This window comes from Corvus kubaryi, unplaced genomic scaffold (assembly GCF_017639235.1).
Source record: "Corvus kubaryi isolate FWS band 111438036 unplaced genomic scaffold, C.kubaryi_AGA036_p1.0 69, whole genome shotgun sequence".
Taxonomy (NCBI): Eukaryota; Metazoa; Chordata; class Aves; order Passeriformes; family Corvidae; genus Corvus; species Corvus kubaryi.
Window position 1 is genome coordinate 5,159,662 of NW_024582057.1, and position 18,571 is coordinate 5,178,232.

At 41.4% G+C, this 18,571-nt stretch overlaps 1 protein-coding gene across 3 annotated transcripts in view; it reads left to right on the plus strand.

Annotated features, from left to right (window-relative positions):
• The window catches only part of ELOVL2 (ELOVL fatty acid elongase 2), a 49,982-nt gene that overhangs the window by 24,670 nt on the left and 6,741 nt on the right, over positions 1–18,571 (plus strand). For 2 of the 3 annotated variants that reach the window (XM_042049070.1, XM_042049068.1), the window contains 3 exons: positions 5,073–5,260; positions 16,051–16,128; positions 17,296–17,467. In XM_042049070.1, the coding sequence (XP_041905004.1) occupies positions 5,073–5,260; positions 16,051–16,128; positions 17,296–17,467 (438 nt within the window). Of the gene's footprint in view, positions 1–4,217; positions 4,436–5,072; positions 5,261–16,050; positions 16,129–17,295; positions 17,468–18,571 lie in introns of all 3 variants that reach the window. The other variant, XM_042049069.1, reaches the window with a different exon arrangement.

Sequence of the window (18,571 nt, forward strand, 5' to 3'; positions counted from 1 at the left end):
TATCTATCAGTGCAATTATTTGTGATTCCTTTGTTTCTGAGAATATCAAATTCAATTTTACATCCTAACGTGGAATAAAAAACCTGAAAGTTTGGATCTTTATGCAAGTGGAAGATCTGGTTTGGGACTGATTGCCATTCATAATCTAGTTTGTTTGGTCCAGCTACTTATTGCCTAATTCAGAAGGATGCTTGGAGCAAAAGCAACCTGCAGGATCACATCCAAAATTCCAATAAACCAGTAAACTGGGTGGGAGAACAGATACATCTTTTGACTTCCTATTATTGCTTTCTGGAACAGTTTGGACAAGAGTATCTTAAATAATTGTAGCTTGGAGGTGCCTCATGCTTTGTTAGGATTGAAAAAAGTAAGTAAAAAAACCCCCAAGCCTAAAATAGGACTGCAGACAAGGATGACGCATCAAAGTTAGGGCTAAGAGAGCCAAGCAAATACAAGAAAGGGATGAGACAGGAGCTTAGACAGGACACAGTCTTCAGAGTAGGTCCCTGCAAGGCCACCTTGCTGTTCATAGGGCTGGGTTTAACTTCAGGAATTGCCTTGCAAACTTTTACCATGGTTAAATCCAGAACTGCTGCTCATGTGGGTGGACATATGCTTATGGATTCTCAGTTTGTTGCAGTAACGTTCTCTGTGTCACAGAAGTTCTTGCTTAATTGGAAGGAAAAGGGAAAATGTAGTGTTCTTAAACCCAAGAAATTCTTACTTTTCTTAGCTGGCTGGATGGCTACAAATTTTTTTCCATCATCTATACAGTAGATGTGAAGTTTGAAAGAATGATTTCCAGCGAAGAAACACTGAACAGCTTGCGAATTGCAGCAGAAGTGGTTAACGTAGAATACGTTTTATTAATGGCTTCTACAATAGTACATTTTAATGTTAACAAAGAAATGTGATCAGAAGAATAAAAGCACTACTTTTTGGGGTTTTGGTGTTTTGTTTTTGGTTTTTTTTTTTCCCAAATGGACATGATGTTCTCTTTCATTCCTCTTTCCTTGTTGGTCCAGACAAATTGTCTGAAGGAATAAACTATAGTTGATCCAATTCTGAATAGCACAGAGATCCCTTTGGGCTTTTAGAAAGCATTTCCATTAAACAAGTATTATTTGTATTGCTTGCCAAGTACATCACCCTCCTCCTCCAGACATCAATGCTGAAGTTTGTCCATGCCTCTTCACTCTGATCTTTAATTTAACTGGTGGTATAATGACACAGTACCATGCATTTCCTGAATAGCATAGCTCCCTCCAGTGTGTTTATCCACATAAATAGTTCACATAAATAATTCACAATAAATCGCAATCGGTTTTAAATCAAATGACCCCACAGATGAATATCTAATGAATTTGAGGGCTTCCCCCAAACATCTGAACCCACAAATTATTCCTCTTCTTTCTCTCTACTGATTTCCATCCACAGTACACATTTCATTCAGCAGTAAGATGGATTAAAAGGATAGGTAACAGCACTCTATTATTTTAAAAACCAATCCCCTATTTATTGTTTATATTTTAGATAGTAACTCCTGAAATAATTGTATCACTATGCAGGTCTTTATCATCATTACCAGATGTGTCTGAGGGCACTAGAAGAGACAGAAAGCCATGCTCTGTTTCCCAGAGGCAATCTCTGCCGCATTGGGAGTACTGGGTTAACACAAGCTGCAGTACTGCCCGACTAGAATGAGGGACAGACTATCAGAGACCTGAATTTGATTTTTATAGATCAGCGTATTTTGTACCTTCATTCACTGGTATCAGCTGGGCTTTGTAGATAAATTTACCATTTACCTCCATGTTTGCTTTTGAACTAGCAGAACAAGTCCTTTGGATCAGGGAACAGTAGCCATATACCTACCCATTGGTTGCGTCTCTTAATAAGGGCTGGTCTTTCAATTTGGTGTTGGTCCATATGTTTCTTAGGCTCAAGGCAAATTGAGAACACGTGAAATAGCAATTTTCTCCTGTAAGAGATCATTTTTCCACCCTTCATCTGCAGAGTATTGTTTGGTGTTATGCAAAAATAAGTAATATTGAATTGCAGGAGCTAAATCTACTTAACTGGCTGTTTGTTTTATCTGTGAAAGAAACAGAGGTGGTCAAGAAGAGATGTATTTTATTTAAACTTTGATAAAGTAATAAGCACTTTTCCTTAGTAGACTACGATGAGTAGCAAGGCACTGGTGCAAACCCATCTACCCTCTGCACCTAAAAAGGCCTGAATCTACCCAGACACTAACTGGCCAAAGCTATACAGAAACTTGAATCAAAATGTTTCTAAACCTCATTGATAAAAGCCTGATACCTTTAAAGAGCCTGGGAGGCTTGCCACTCATTTCAAACGAGCCAAGATTTCACCCCAAGTGTTTGGCACATCATGGCCAGAGACCGTGAATGAGCTCATTCACTGAGCGATCAGAGCTTGTGGGTCCCTGCTCCTTCCCCTGCTGTAGTCCAGTGCTTTCCCACTGTGACTTTATTCACTGCTTTGGTCTCAATTTCAGATGCTATCCTACTTCAATACTGTAAAAATAATCCTTTCTCCTACTGACAGTGTACCTTTATAGAACTTGAACACAGAGATTTAACTGTCGGTCAACAGAAATACATTTCATCTCTCATTCTTCTGTTAACTTCTTTTGAAATACATTCCCTTTCCTCCCCCTTCTTGACACATAAAAACCTCCCTCTGCTTGTCATTCAGGGATAAGTGGAAGTGAAAACAAAGCAGTCACGTTCCTTGGCTGCCCTTTATAAACCCACTTTCTGCCAGAAACTGTCTTACTCTTCAAGGCATTGAGGTCGTGGTGGAAAATATTCAGGAAGGGTACATGTTTTAACTATTTCTCTTGAAACCGGAATAGTGTAGAACTTAAAAATACTTGACATGCTGACCTGAACAAGCACATGAGTTCTGCTTTTGTGTGGATCAGCCCACATGCTTGTGGCCACTCACAGCAGAATGAAAACTTTCTGAGGGCGTACTGGGGCAGAATTTACTCTGTGTAGTTTAATTTGTATTCTGAACTCTTCTGGATACTTTTCCTCTTTGAGCAAACATGCAGTTTTGTTATCTACTGATGCCAGTTTGCCTTTGTGCATGTAACCTTTATGCACCAAGTGTTGCAATCCTCGGATGGGAGACCTTTCCTTAGATAGCAGTCTTGCTGACATGACTGCTTTCTACATCTTTGTTCAGAATACCAATTAAATAAATTAAATCCTTATTATCCTAAAACACACACTCCTAAGACATCAACACTTACACATGCAACCTTTACCTGTCCTATAACTCCTGTGTTGTGTTGAGAGCCTATAAGGGAGCAGAATCACCTCTAAAACATTCATTCCAGTGCTTCAGACATGGCTTGTAAGCTTTAAGAGATTGTTGGAAGTGTTTCCTTCTCACACTGAGGTGATCCTAATAAGCATTGAGATCTAAAGACAGACAACAGGCGTTCTAGCTTGGTAATGCACAACAAAGCAAGGCTTCTCTAAAAGGAAGGATTGTGCTGTTGTTATTGCTTTAATCCTACACCTCTCTACTCTTAGAGGTTTTTGGGAACCCAAAAGGGAGAGCCAAAAGCAGGAGAGCATTGGACTTCTATGTTAGTGGGGGTCTGGTTGAAAGTCTTTCCCACAAGACAAAAAGCTAACATCCCTTGTGGGGTCCAAATTCAACAGATCACTGTTACAGCCACTGCGATGGATAAGCTGAAGAAAAATGTAATTAGAAAGAAAGCTGATGATCAAAGCCTGGCTCATACACAAGTTACTCTAACATACTTAAAATTTCACTTTACATATACCTGTATGCATGTATTTCTGAGGAAGGAACTGTTGGAAAGAATACAGTACAGCAAAATTGCAATTAATTACTAAAAACTTGGGCACATTTGCTTTGTGCATCATCCATTGCCCAGTCTTTTCCAAATTCAACACAGGCAGAAAAATAGTAGAATGTTTTTTTCATACACTATGAATAGCTTTTCTTTTATGATTTTTAATGTAATCTTGGCCTTTGTAAAAGAATAAACTAAGTAATTTAAAACATTTTCCAAGAGCCAAAACGTCTTTCCAAGAACAGAAAGAACTGTTTTCTGTGTGACCTTCACAACAACTCCTCACTGACTTCTTTATTCACTTACTTCATAAGTAGTTCTAAAATCTAGCCGTGATGCCCCCTTGTTCTTTCCATAGGTAAGTGTCTGAAGAATGTTGCTATGGAAGATTAACTCTAGGTTTTGCTCCATCTTGGAAAAAGGAAAAAGAAAAGAAAGCACACCCCTTTCGCTCATGACATCCAGTTGCTCATATGACAACAAAGCTGTGCCTCCCGCTTGGCATCTGGGATGAGGCTTTGCTCATATACACTGAACTATCTGATTACTGCCAATGGGATTACTTGTGTGAACAGGGCAAGCAGGATTTGACCTCAATATTTCATTTCAGGACCAGGCAAGTGCGACAGAAACTGTGAGAAAGCAAGGCCTCGCCCAGCCAAAGATCTTTGATAACCATCAAAGTAAACATTTGCTGCTTGATTTTCATATTTAATGTTTTGGAAAAGTCCTCCCCTCGTATGAACGTTTTCTAGCCAATGTTGTATACCTTCCTACCTGTATGGCAAGTGCAGAATTAAAATAACACATGAGCTGTGGCAACATTACCTGCATATTTTGTGTTTAATACTATCTGCAAACTGTCCGTTGAGCAGATTAAGATAGGATTTAAAGAAATATTAAATTAAAACATTAAATTAAATTTTTAAAAGCATATAAGAATGGGTTTTCCCCCTTCATGTTCTCTTTACTGTTAAAATGGGGTGATTTAGGTGACCTTACATTATTAGAGAATTCCATGCAGTTTTCAGCCCACATTCTCTGAGGCTTATCATGCAGTTTTGGTGAGTTGAAAGCAATGGATAGCTCTTGTGAGGAGAGAATGGCTGATTCCATCTCACACTTTTAGCAATTTTTTTCATGATGTGTTCTGCCTTATTTTAGCAATACTTTACCATATCTTAATTTCCTGCTCTGTGTGTTTCTTTTTTAGATCCCAGGGTTAGAGGATGGTTCCTTTTGGACTCTTACCTTCCCACATTTTTCCTTACTGGAGCATATCTACTCTGCATATGGCTGGGCAACAAGTTCATGAAGAACAGGCCTCCTTTCTCTCTCAGGGCTCACCTCATCGTGTATAACCTGGGCATCACACTGCTCTCCTTCTACATGCTCATAGAGGTAAGTGCTCTTCCATGCAGCACAGCTGAGAAAGGTGACCAAGATACAGTTTCTAGCAGAAATACCTTAGTGACAGGTGGTTTTGCTAGAAAAGTTAAAATCAACAGAAAAATAAATTTAATGTATTAAAAAAAGAGTCCCTTCTCATCTTAGATCTTGGCATGTTTTGGCTGTCCTTCCTGAGCTACAGTCCACACCTGGGGACAGGTCTTTGCCGCCAGGACCACGTCCACAGGCATAAATTTGAGTCTGGAACAGTCACTCAGCTCAAACATGCGTGTATCTTGTTCTTCAGCACGCATGAAAGCGCCATAGATTGGGTTTTATTCATATGACTGTCCGTGGAATGATTTTTCCATGCCCATGCTTAAATATGAACAGATTTTTAGATGAGAGTAAGTACTGATTTATTTATGGTATTGGCAATTCAGTGTTATTTTTCTGCTCTTGTGACTAAGAAGCTTTCCTCATATAGTCAGACAGTAAAAGACCGATGTTAAAAACTTACCACTTCATCCAAAAGCAAGGGCTGTGGGGCTTGGAGGCTGAATATGGTCACACAGATTATTTCCCAAGTACTTATCAGGAAGGAACATGCTCATATAATTCAGGATCCATTTAGAACCAGAAGAGAGGTTTGAATGCATCTGATGATTTTGCAACAGCAGAGGATTCAAACAGTGCCCCTCAGCAGACATGTGTGGTTTTGCCTCTGCAGAGGGAAACAGAAGCCACAAGTCACTATTTGGATATTATTTGTGAGCTGCCCATTTTCAGTCTTTTGATAGTTGAGGTACTATGGTGTTAACACTCATGACTTGAAGCCCTTAAAAATAAACACTAGAAGACAAAACCCACAAAAGTTTTTGTTGGTTGGACAAGAAACTTTTCAGAAGCTGAACAGGACCCCCAAAGATTTCAAGTTTTAAATTAATTTGAGCTGAATACCAAGTGACTGGCCTGGTCAAATGGCTGAGGAGCAGTTTAGGTTTGTGCCTTTGTGCAAAGGACTGATTGTGTTATTCAGAGCTTTGTCCTGGTCAATGCTCTAGCTGGCTTCAGAGGCTGCTGTGGGTGTCTGGGAGTGCAGGATAAGGTTTAGAGCAAAGGAGAAACCAGAACAATTGCTGGAAGGTTTGATGACTCCACAATGATTGTCCTCCAGAATTTAAATTAGCACTTTGATGTTTAAACCCGCATTTTGCTTGAAGGTATACAGATAACTGGCTGCAGTAGCAGGACTCAGCAAAAAGGATTTACTGAATAGAAAACAATACCGATGCTCCCTTTCCCTACCAGTCTGATTTGGCCTGCCACAAGTAAATAAATGGAAGAACAAAGAAAATTTTAGCAGGTCTCATTTGCATGAATGAAGCAAATTTGGTTTTAACCACCTTCACATCCTGGTAGGAACTGTATTTAGCCACCTCCTGTTCAGCTGCCTTCCTGCTCCATCCTTCCTGAGGCTAACTTTGCTGCAGACAGTCACTGAGTTGCATTAGTCCTTGGATTAGTCCCTTGAGACCCTGATTCTGAGGCTGGAGGCTGCTGATTTACACCTCCCAGATTGCAGCTGGGCATGGCTGGCAGTGCCAGCTCACAACCCCACATTCTGCAAATTTGGGAACCCAGGGAACATGATGGCTGATCTGCACTGCCAGCTGTTCTACTGCAGATTTCACTCTTTGCTCTGGACTGTCAGCCAGGCTGGTTTTATGCTGTACAAAACACACTTCCATAATACTGGCTCTGTATTTTCTCTTAGTCTGCTTGCCTGGCTCCTATCACAGCTTCTCCTGTGAAGGAGCAGAATGGAAGTTAAGACTTGCAGTCCTGCCTGAGGCAGCCTGCATATCCCTGCTGAAGAAAAAACAGGCAAACGGGAGAGCAGAAATCATCTTCAGCACCAAATAAAACCATGGTGATTCAATATTTCAAAATGTCTAATTTCCAAAGCTTCTATACCCCCTATGCACCCTGTCTTTTGTGGAGAGTAAGCTCTTTAAGGCAAGAGTTACCTGTATTTAGCACATTCTGCATGGTGGTTCCTTATGTAAACACAGCTGATCCTTCTAGTGACTGTGATTCAGGATCAATTCCTGGTTAGACACATCTATAACAGTTGTTTTATTCCTCCATCCTCTCACTGTGTCTAAACCCCTCTGGTCTCTGTATCAGAGATAAGTCACAAAATAATAAGCTCTACAATAGAAATAAAACACATTCCTCCCCTATACACACACAACCGACCAAAAAAAACCCCATAACCAATCATCATTCTTTGTTTTGTTTATAAGGTGCCACACAGCATTTCTTGCAATAGCTCCAGAATGTAGGAGTTTCTTCTTAGGCACTCAAAAGAAAAAAAAATCTCGCTCACAAGGAAGGGTGTATCTCCAAATACAGCCTGTCTCACATGATGGATTAAATGAGAAACATGGTAAAACTGCTGATGGAGGTACCTGTGATTTCACTTCTTCATCTCCTCACCCTCACCTCCTGACTAGTTATAGCTGGCACTTCATGACAGTTGATTTCCACCTCAAGGCAAGAAGACGAAGGTTATAGCAAAGAGTCATAACAAAAGGGCTGTTTTTAAATCTCCAAGGGCAGATTCCTCTTTTGAGCCAGAGCTCCATGCATTGCACTGTGGGCATGAACTATCTGGGAGCCAATTTTATCTCTGAGCTTTGAGGTCAACCAATCCGCAAAGTACTTGGAGGAACAGCTGCAGGACAAATCTAAGATGTGCCATTAGCATAAGGTCAGATACCCCTACCATCCCCAAAAGACAAGGTCTAAAGATAAACAGCTCTGCCCAGCTGCACTCATCCTACTGAGATGTCTCAAAATTTTTGAGTCAACAAAGAGTTAGGTGCCTCTGAAGGCCTCCCAGAAGGGCAGCTCATAAGACTTTAATTCATACTTCTGAGTTAGGCACATAGATTTTCTTGAAGTTGTCAAAGGTGCTTTCCTTTCCCAGCTGAATATGATGGAGAAGTTGGCACCGGGGTTTGGAGCACATTTCTTTCAAGTACCTGAAGCTTAGACACAGGTCCTGTGCTTAAATTGGGCAAGCTGCAGGTGAGCTGCCAAGGAGGTAGAAGACAATTCCTTCCACCTTTGCTGCTACCAAAGAAACCCACATCAGAAGTTTGTTATTGTGTACTTTTCTGTACCAGTAGGTTCTCATAGACCCAGATCAACTCTACTGATCCAACAATTTCTAGAACATTGTCAAGTCCTGAATAAGTAAATACAGCCACCACCTTTTTATTTTAAGAAAAATCAAAACTTTAAACAATTTCCCTTAGAAATATATGCATCTTCTCTACACAAATCTTTTCTTAAGATGCTAAAAGTACCAACTATGAGCAGTAAACCATCTTACTGGGAAAAACCATCACATCTGTGCATATTTTAAAATTATTTCATGTCCCTACAAACCACACTTCAGGGATGCAGCCTGAGGCACTAGAGGCCACGTTGTCACAAGCCTAGTGATAAATTAAGACTGGAAACACAGGAGACCAGTGCTGATGTCTGAATTCTGAAATTACTCAGGTGAGGATACTCTCACTAATTGGAATAGACATAATCTCTGCCACAGTCTTAGGCTGCTTTCCCCAGCAGTATCACCTCTGCCCTATTTAAATCAAATCTCTGCTGGTCATCAAGGTCTCACTCAAGTCCTTCTGTTGATCAGGCACTGAGAAAACCAGGACACTAGCACCATTTGGGTCAGATTAAAAAGGAGATCTAGAGATATGTGTCATTAGCAGAGGGGTGGCGTGATGTCTCAAGCTGCCTGTATCCCCAGGTAGCTTCTCAGACTTATTACAAATCCATGGGATTTGTAAGCAAGCAACCACATCCATGTGGGGAAGCAGGACTTGCATGTGAGGACCCCTCATTTCAGAGCAAAGGGAGAAGAGCAGAACTCACAAGTATTGCCAGCCCACTGCATTAACGTTTCTAGAGAAGCCAGAAAAAAAGTCTTCTACCTTGCAGGACTAAATAAAATAAAAAGCAGTAAATCAATTGCACTTCAGCTGTTTCTAGGAGATGAAAATTCATCCCACATTAAGTCCAATTTCTGAATTATAACCATAACTTCCATATCCGTAGATACCAAGATGGTGTGAGCATTCGCAGGAGTGCCAGAAAGATCAGGGCCATGAGCCACCACTTTTAGCCCTTCACACTGCAATTGAGATTGTATCTCAAATATTACTAGAAAGTAATGCCTGAATTAGGCATAATGAGAAAAAACAAAAGGAGCAAATCAAAACCAGAAGGAGCACTTAAACTCTGTTTTATTCCATCATTATAAGGGCTCACATCAGAAATACTTGCTTCCTATCTATGCAAGTGTTAAAAAGATAATTTGTGCAGCACAAGTTCTAAGCAAAGCTTTAACAGAGCAGATGATGAGGAAAGGTGAAAAAGATCCTAACCAATTCGAACTGTCCTGGAATTTTACTGTAGAAATCCAACTTCAACATAATCTTGCTTTTGGTGTTTGTTTTGTTTTGATTGGGTTTGGGGTTTTTTTGTAAGATTGTGATAAATTATTGTTTACTCCTTCATTAATTGCTCAGAAGTTAGCAAATGTAAATTAAGTACAGAAGTACAGAAGGATTCTAGATCCATCAGTATTGGTGCTTGAGATGAAGCCTTTCTTTGAAGCAATTGTTTAGTACTGAAAGACTATTTGTACCTTAGGGCAGCAAGAAAAAACAAAGAAAGTGAGAAACCAGAAGAGGTCAGGTGCATTTCTCTATCATTTGAAGAAAGGAGAAGTGGGAAAAAGAAAAACCTAGAGAGCAAAAGGTCACTGAGAGTGCATTGTAAAGCAGTGAAATGTAAGGACAAGAGCAAACAGCTCTTTTGATTAAGAACTTTGTGTGAATAGAGTTAAATTACCAGGTGTTCCTCTATCTTATTTGAATAATTTTTTTGGAGAGCTGAGGAGCTGACTTTGCTCTCCTTGCCTGCAGTTATTTCAGCTGGACATGTTGTCCTCACATCTCAGTTTTCATGCTCTGTGTTCTCCTTGTCTTTCATTCTGACTTTTCTGAGCTCTGCATTTCAGTAGAACATTTAACCTGATCATTGAAAAGGGCAGTGCTCTGGATCTCACATGCACATTCAAATAGAATTCAGTAGAACCTTATGGGAAATCAAAAGTAAAACTTCATATGATAAATTTTACACATGAGCAAATCTTCTGATTTAATGACAAATCGAAGATGATTAATGGTACCTTCCTCTTTTCATTGAGTTAGCATGAGAAGTATGATGGCCTCAGTAACCTTGTGGTGTGCTTCACCCCAGCCTCTTGGGTATAGCAAGGCAGTTCAGATGTTGCATGCTTGTGGAAGTGACTCACGTTACAGGCAAGGAGATGGTTTCTCCCTTTAAAAACCAAAAAAAGGAAAAACATGTGTGATTATTAATATCTGGTCTCAGTTTTTAGACACTGATAATCTTCTCAGGCATTCCATTCTAAAATTCATTTAAGATAAAAAAGAAAATGTCATTTCTCTGTCCTTCCTGAGACACTGCCCTGAGTCACTCTTTCCTTGGGATGTGGCCATCAGGTAACTGCTTGTAGGACTATTTTATCCAAGCCTGTAGATCCAGGGAGGAGCTACCATTCACAAGGACTAACAAAGATCTCCGGTGGCCAAGGGAAATAAGCAATTCACAGCACTGCAAGTTAAGCCCTTTTTTGTGCTACATAGATAGATTAGTCTCCTTTACTTGGCTTAGTGAGACCACAATTGCTGGAGAATAGTGGTCATATCAAGTCATTTTAATTGGTCTGAGGGCTGGAGTACCTTAGAAAACCCAGTAAAACCATACCCATAAGAACATCTTGCTCTGGTTTTTTCCACAAGAAGGACACTGGTGCTCATACTACTCCGGACTTTTAAGAGGAATTGTAATTACTGTAATACTAACTTCCTTATTAGTTTTTAGCTTTCCTTCTTAACTGGTTCTGTATAGACAGACCATGTACTGGATAGACCGTTTCAGTTGGAAGGGACCCACAGCAACCGCCTAGTTGGACTGCCTGACCATTTCAAGGCTGACCAAAAGCTGAAGCATGCTGTTAAGGGCACTGACCAAATGCCCCTTAAACACTGACAGGCTGGGGGCATTGACCACCCCTCTGGGAAGCCTTTTCCAGGGTTTGACCACCCTTGTGGTAAAGAATTGCTTCCTATTGTCCAGTCAAAATCTCCTTTGGTGCAGCTTGGAATCATTCCTACATGTCCCACCATTCCTATCTCCCAGAGAGTAGAGCTCAGCACCTCCTTCCCCCCTTCCCCTCCTCAGGAAGCTGTGGACAGTGAGGTCACCCCCCTCAGCCTCCTTTGCTCCAAGTCAGACAAAACCAAAGTCCTCAGCTGCTCCTCATAGGACTTGCTTCCAGCCCTGTCACCACCTTTGTTGCTCTCCTCTGGTACATTCAAGGATCTTCTTAAATGGTGGGTCCAGACCTGCACCCAGTGCTCAAGGTGAGGCTGATGCAGTAGGATAATGCCGTCTCCTGACTGGCTGGTTGTGCTGTGCTCAATGCACCCCAGGACGAGGTTTGCCCTTGGGGCTGCCAGGGCCCACGATGGCTCACACGGAGCTGCTGCTGACCAGCACTCCCAGATCCCCTTCCACAGGGCTGATCTCCAGCCATTGCTCCTCCAGCTCATACTCGTGCCCATGATACTCCATCCCAGGAGCCAGATCCAGCACTTGGACTTGTTAAATTTCATCTTATTGATGACTGCCCAATGCTCCACTCTATCCCTCTGCAAGAACTCTTGTCCCTCAAGTGAGTCAACAGCACCGCCCTGTTTCATATCATCAGCAAACCTGCTAATGGGGCATTCAATTCGAGCCCCAGATCACTGAACAGCGCTGGCCCTGAAACTGATCCTGAGGAACACCGCTGGTGACCGGTCACCAGCCAGATGTAGCCAGATGCTGATGCCTCACCCTCTGCCTTCCTCCTGCTCTGGAACAAGGGGGAATGCTTTATTGCTTATTCCAGGCATTTGCTCTCTGAGAAAGTCCAACCATGCACAGAGAACCTGCAGTCAGTAGAAATGGCAATTTCTATTCAGAAAATCACCTCACTTTCCTTTCTAGCCTAGCTGTGGGGAACAGATGAAAAACAAGCTACAGCTGTGATATTTTTGAAGTTGAAAGCTTGAAAGGAGCAGGGCACAGGCCCCTGGGTCAGGCTCTTAATGCTTAGTCTGCTACTCAGTGAGGTGAGAGGATTATATAATCTTTTGGTACCTGCTGCCCACCCCCCACCCCTGAAACTTCTGACAGAGGAACCAACTTTCAATTCTGAACACGCCGATTCCCCATTTACAGAATTAAGGCAGGAGTTGGACTGACGTGGTGAAACAACTCGTGTGAATCCTTGTGCTGTTGCGACTTGAGTAGATGAATAGAAGTCATTGATTTGTGTAAAAACAGGAATCTGTTAAGAACAAGATATGGGCAGCAGCAAAATATGAAAACTATTAATTAACAGGATGTTGCTACTTAGCAGAAATTTTTCACAAGGCAGCACTTTACTCCTTACATGATCTGTTTTTCCAAATAGCTTCAAACAATACTTGTTTAAATATTACTTTCAGGATAGGCTACCAAAAATGCAAAGAATTGTTTTCTAGAGGGAGAGAATTTGCGTTTTGAAGGAGAGAGAGGATTTCTCATCTCTTCGATAGATCCTGCCCTTGCACCATCTCTGAGTGATTAGTAACACCATCAGCTCTGCAGCATTGTGAGTGCTCAGTGTAGGAAAGGAAACGTGACTGAAACAGTAACAGTGATGTACGGGGCTTGTTTCAGAGAAAAAGAGACCTGGTACCAAAATGTCTTGTGTCAAGGTGCTGGCTTCTGTTCCAGAGATGCAGGTGTCTCATTTGGCACCATTGGGTGAGCTGCCTACCTTCCACATCACTGATAACCAACAGGAAAGTCATGGCCTAGGATCACCAGGATCCCATAAAAATTACTCTCTGCTTTCCAAATTTCCACACTAATTTTATTAGGAAGTTAGACAGAAGTCTTGGAAATTATCTTGCAAATCAGAGGAGTCAAAACTCAAAATGAATTCTTTTCCCTAAAGGGGACGCAGTAGTGTATAAGGCACCTACAACAGAGAATAGAAATGCTGAGCTACAGAAAAGCTGACGTGAAAGACTAAGGTTAAAAAAAGTCAAGATCTTCAGTCTAAGCTGCTGGCTCTTGAAATGCAGACACAAACCAGAGGAAACTCTTCTGCCAAGTAAAATGACTGGGGAACATACCAACAGAATGATCTGAAAAAACTGGCATTTTTAAAATCATGGAAGAATGAACAAAAGAAATTAAATAAAACCCTGCAGTCAGAGTGGTATTCTCACCCCAAAGTTTGCTCTCCATTTGCATGCTGACTATTTGTAAGGAGTTGCAGATTTCCTGATTACCAAATTAAAAAACTGTGATGTTGAAAAGGAATATTTTCTTTATGAGCCTCTAAGGGTTTTTTCATCTCATTTTCCAACATGGAACCTATCAATTAAATACTTCAAAAAAAAAACCACCCCAAAACCTTGAGATACTACTGAGCTGATTTAACTGCTCAGCACCAGCAAAAAAGTTTCATAAAACATGTCAAGTTGGAAGAAACCCATCAGGATGATTGACTCCAACTCCTGGCCCTGCACATAACACCCCAACAGTCACACCATGTGCCTGAGAGTGTTGTCCAAACACTTCTTGAACTCCATTTGACCTGGTCCTGTGACCACTTCCCTGGGGAGCCTGTTCCAGTGTCCAGGCACCCTCTGGGTGAAAAACTTTTTACTGATATCCAACCTAAACCTCCCCTGACTCAGCTTCATGCTGTTCCCTTGGGTTCTGTCACTGGTCACCAGAGAGAAGAGGTCAGTGTCTGCCCCTCCTCTTCCCCTCACAAAGGAATTGTAGCCTGCAATGAGGTCTCCCCTCAGTCTCCTTTTCTCCAGGCTGAACAGACCAAGTGACCTCAGCAGCTCCTCACATGGCTTCCCCTCCAGAACTTTCACCATCATCATGGCCTGGATGGTCTCTAATAGCTCAATGTCTTTTTTAATATTGTGGCACCCAAAACTGCCCCCAGCACTCGAGGTGAGGCCGCCCCAGTGCAGAGCACAGTGGGACAATCCCCTCCCTTGCCTGGCTGGTGATGCTGTGCCTGATGCCCCCCAGGACAGGGATGGCCCTCCTGGCTGCCAGGGCACTGCTGGCTCACGTTCAGCTTGCCATTGACCAGGACCCCCAGGTCCCTTTCCATGGGGCTGCTCTCCAGCCTCTCATTCCCTGGTCTGTACGCAGCACCAGGGTTGCTCTATCCCAGGTGCAGAATCCTGCAACATACAAGTTGGTTGTAAAGGAATGTGTTTGTTTCAATTGTTACACATCAGTTGTCTATAAAACACTCATTTACTGTTGTCATCTCTCTCTGTAATTTCTATAGGTTATTTTGGCCACCTAAACCAGCTAAGTTCATATTACAGGGACAACCTGAATTTGAATTCAGAAAAAATTTGTAGAAGACCCTGGTTCTCCAGGTGTCAATGCATTTTAATGTGAATTTATAATAAGCATTCTAGGCTACTTTCTAATCCTCCAAATATTATCAATAATAATTTTTAATGTATTTACTCCAGGAATTAATTCAGTGTGAGCACTGAGAATATCTCTGCTTCACTTTTGTATGGACTGCCACACATTCAACACAGGACACTTCTTTTCAGCATGAACTAGAGGGAAAAGTCATCCCTTCTGTGCTGACACACACCACCCCTGTGAATATAGCTCCAGAATTGAAAGCAACCCACTTCTCTCAGTATCTTGCAATTCTGCTTACAGCATAACACTTCAATGCATTTCTCCCACCATTGCTCACTGCAGCATCTGTAGAGGGACCCCAGAACATGAGTTTCTCAGTTTGCCCCCAAACCCACTTTGCACTCATTTGAGAACAAGCAAGGCCTTTTCAAAGTGAACGGATTCTGCATGGCATTTATAGGCAAGAGATGATGCTCCCTCTTCTAAAAGGGCTGCTGAGTGCTTTAGGGTGGCTGTTACTATAAAAATATTCCATATGAAAAACCACCATATGGTTTTCTAGAAACCTGCTCCATCCCAATGTGGCACTCTGATATTTCATTGCTCTGTCTGCTTCCCTGTGTGACGTGCGGAATCTAAGAAGTTGCTTGTGTGCCTATTCACGCCTCCATTCAGCTCTGTGCCTGCTCTCCTTCACTTCCTCCAGCATTTAACAGTGTACACTAAGGAGACATGTATGGCATTAGGAGATATTTCTCCCATTGAGCTACTTGGCATTTGCCTTCTAGTTGCCTGGCATCAGGGAATTTTTCTCAAGGACAGCTTTGCACAAGTAGCTGTGTTAAGCTCTGCCCATACTGCTTGAGGATAGAGATATAATATTCCAGAGTTTGCTTTGGAGCAAGGATTTGGAGATACATTAAGTAATGAGAGGTTTTAATGGATGCCTTGAAGGCTCTAAAGCCAGAGAAAGAGAAGAAATGCATAATTTCATATCTCCAGCTTAACTGATGCCCTTCCCCCTTTCAAAAGGGACGATATTAGCAAGTTGTCTAGTTTAAGAGCATCAGTTCATGGAAGGAGTCAGTACCTACCACTGAGGACAGAACAATTGCAGGGGGAAGAACCATTCCATCTGTTCATGAATGTAATTCCTCTGTTTTCTGTTCCAGCTCATCCTTGCCACATGGGAAGGCGGCTACAACTTGCAGTGCCAGAACCTCCACAGTGCAGGGGAGGCTGATATCCGGGTGAGAGATGAAAGCAGCTCAGCCCTCAGCATCCACAGCAGTCATTCCCCTCCACATCCCTGATGCAACACCTCTGCATTCATGGCAGTTAGAAGGATGCTCTCAGTAACATCTCTAACATCAGGGTTTTAGTCAGGTTGCCTAACAACTGGTAGAAAACAAGAAGTGTTACATTTTTTGATTCAATATAGGTGCATCCTTGCAGAGGAAAGCAGGACAGGAAGCATTTTGAAAAGCCACATATCAAGACCTCTAGTCAAAATAGTGTTGCCTATTAAAACTGAGAATTACATAATTTAAAAACTTTGAACAAAAATCAGTCATCTAAAATGTAACTCTTGTTGGGCAGGAGCAGGATTTAAGCCCAACTATAAACTCTAGAAAACTGCAGAGACATTTTGCTGGCTTGACTCATCTGTAGTTTCAGCCCTTACTTCTGCATCACAGTAATTCCATGTATTAAACCCTTTGTTATTCCCCACATCAGGTTTACTTTCCAGATGACATTAGACCCCAAGAACAGAAAGACTGGTTAATGTATATAATTTTCCCCAACTCTCAAAATTTGTCTGTGCTATGACAAGGAAAAAGTCAGTTAAATACCTTTTTCCCCTCAAAGAAATGTTTTTCTCCTTTATGTTTTAACTGTCTTTAACTGTCCTAGGGCACATCCTGAGCTCTAATAAAACATCTCTACTCTAGAGGAGAATATATTTAATTGCATTGGGTATCAAATTTAGGTTTTTCAAAAAAAATAATCTGGCAGCAAAATCTGTTCAGTGTCAAGAAATTGGTAGCACCCTTAAAAAAGACCAAAAAAAACCAACAAACCCCCCCCCCCAAAATAAAACAAAACCCCACAAAACTATATCTTTGAAAAAAAACCCAGAACAATTAGAAAACCCTTCCTCAAAGTTTATATTTCTTAAATTATATTTTGACAATTATATATTTATACAATTGCATAAAAGATGATGTGTGTTTTTTAAAAAAACTGCTTCATTAAGAAGCAAAATAAAATTGAAGCCAGAGCTCATGCTTCTCCTTCAGTAGTATATTAGTGTCTTCTGGAAAATTGCATGCCTAGGGAGTGAAGTAGTACAGCAATATTTAAGCACTTGTATGGACAGAGATTGATCTCCTGCTCCTTTGTTCTTGCTTGTACAGGTAGCCAAGGTGCTGTGGTGGTATTATTTTTCCAAAGTAATTGAATTCGCGGACACTATCTTCTTTGTACTGAGAAAGAAAAGCAGCCAGATCACCTTCCTTCATGTGTATCACCACGCCACTATGTTTAACATTTGGTGGTGTGTTCTGAACTGGATACCTTGTGGGCAAAGTAAGTCTTTGTTAGCTTCATCAGCTGGGGTCTAAGTCAGCAGCAGCTGGGGAGGAATCACATCACCACACAAAGGAATTGTGTCACTGTGCAATATGAGGTCACCTTTAGGGTTCACAGCCTTTCAGAACTGCTGACCACCTGCAGAACACAGGAAAATTAAAAGCATGGTTAAAAGTTCAGACCAAAAATACCAGAGTGTTAGGCCCTAGATTTTCCAGTTAGCTGCCACAAGCTCATGTATTTACTTCTCTTCAAACCTCTTTTAAGCATAACAGCACTGAGTAGCACACAAGAGCCATCACATACAAGACCTACTCCAAAAGCAGATGCAGGGAGAATTCATGACCCTGCTAAAGCCATTATCAATCACAACAAATTAAATCAATGGCCCTTTTACAAGCTCGACTTCCATGTGCATCAATCTGTGCTTTAGCAAGATACTTTACTTACATAGTCACTAATTAAAATACCAGTTTGAGTCTGTTCTGTTTCATATCAGAATACATCCTTAGGAAGTTATTGTAGAACTATCATCATCTTCCCTGTTGAGGAAGGGATCAATGATGCCACAGGCTGGTCACTTGCATTTATATAAGAAGTCCAAACAGCAGAGAACTACTTCAGCTGTCTCACAACATGCGCACTTTTCCAGGGCTTCACACAGCCAGAGGCCTCCTGTGGCCCTGCTTTCAAAGTTGAGGGGAAAAAAAAAAAAAAAACCACCAGTTTTCTTGAAACCTATTAAAGGGAGTCACCTCAGTCCATTGTAACATTTTGTAAAGAAACTTGTTTGCAAGTCTTTTTCAGAACCAAAAGCAGAATTCACATTTGTTGGCACTTGCTGTGGACAGCACAAAATCAAAGTAAATCACTGTTACAGGCAGAAACAGGGATCATAGATTTCATAGCAGTTAGGAGCTATTTCTAGAGGTATAAGCAAATCAGTGGGGGTTTGTGCTTTCTGATGTACGTGAATCTGGTCCCCACAATTTGCACTAGTACTGCACTACTGTAATTAAATCAGTAGCTAAGTCGTTAATCAGTGGCAAAATCAGGACAACTGGTGAGTCCATCTTGTAATTGAAGCACTGCCATCAAACA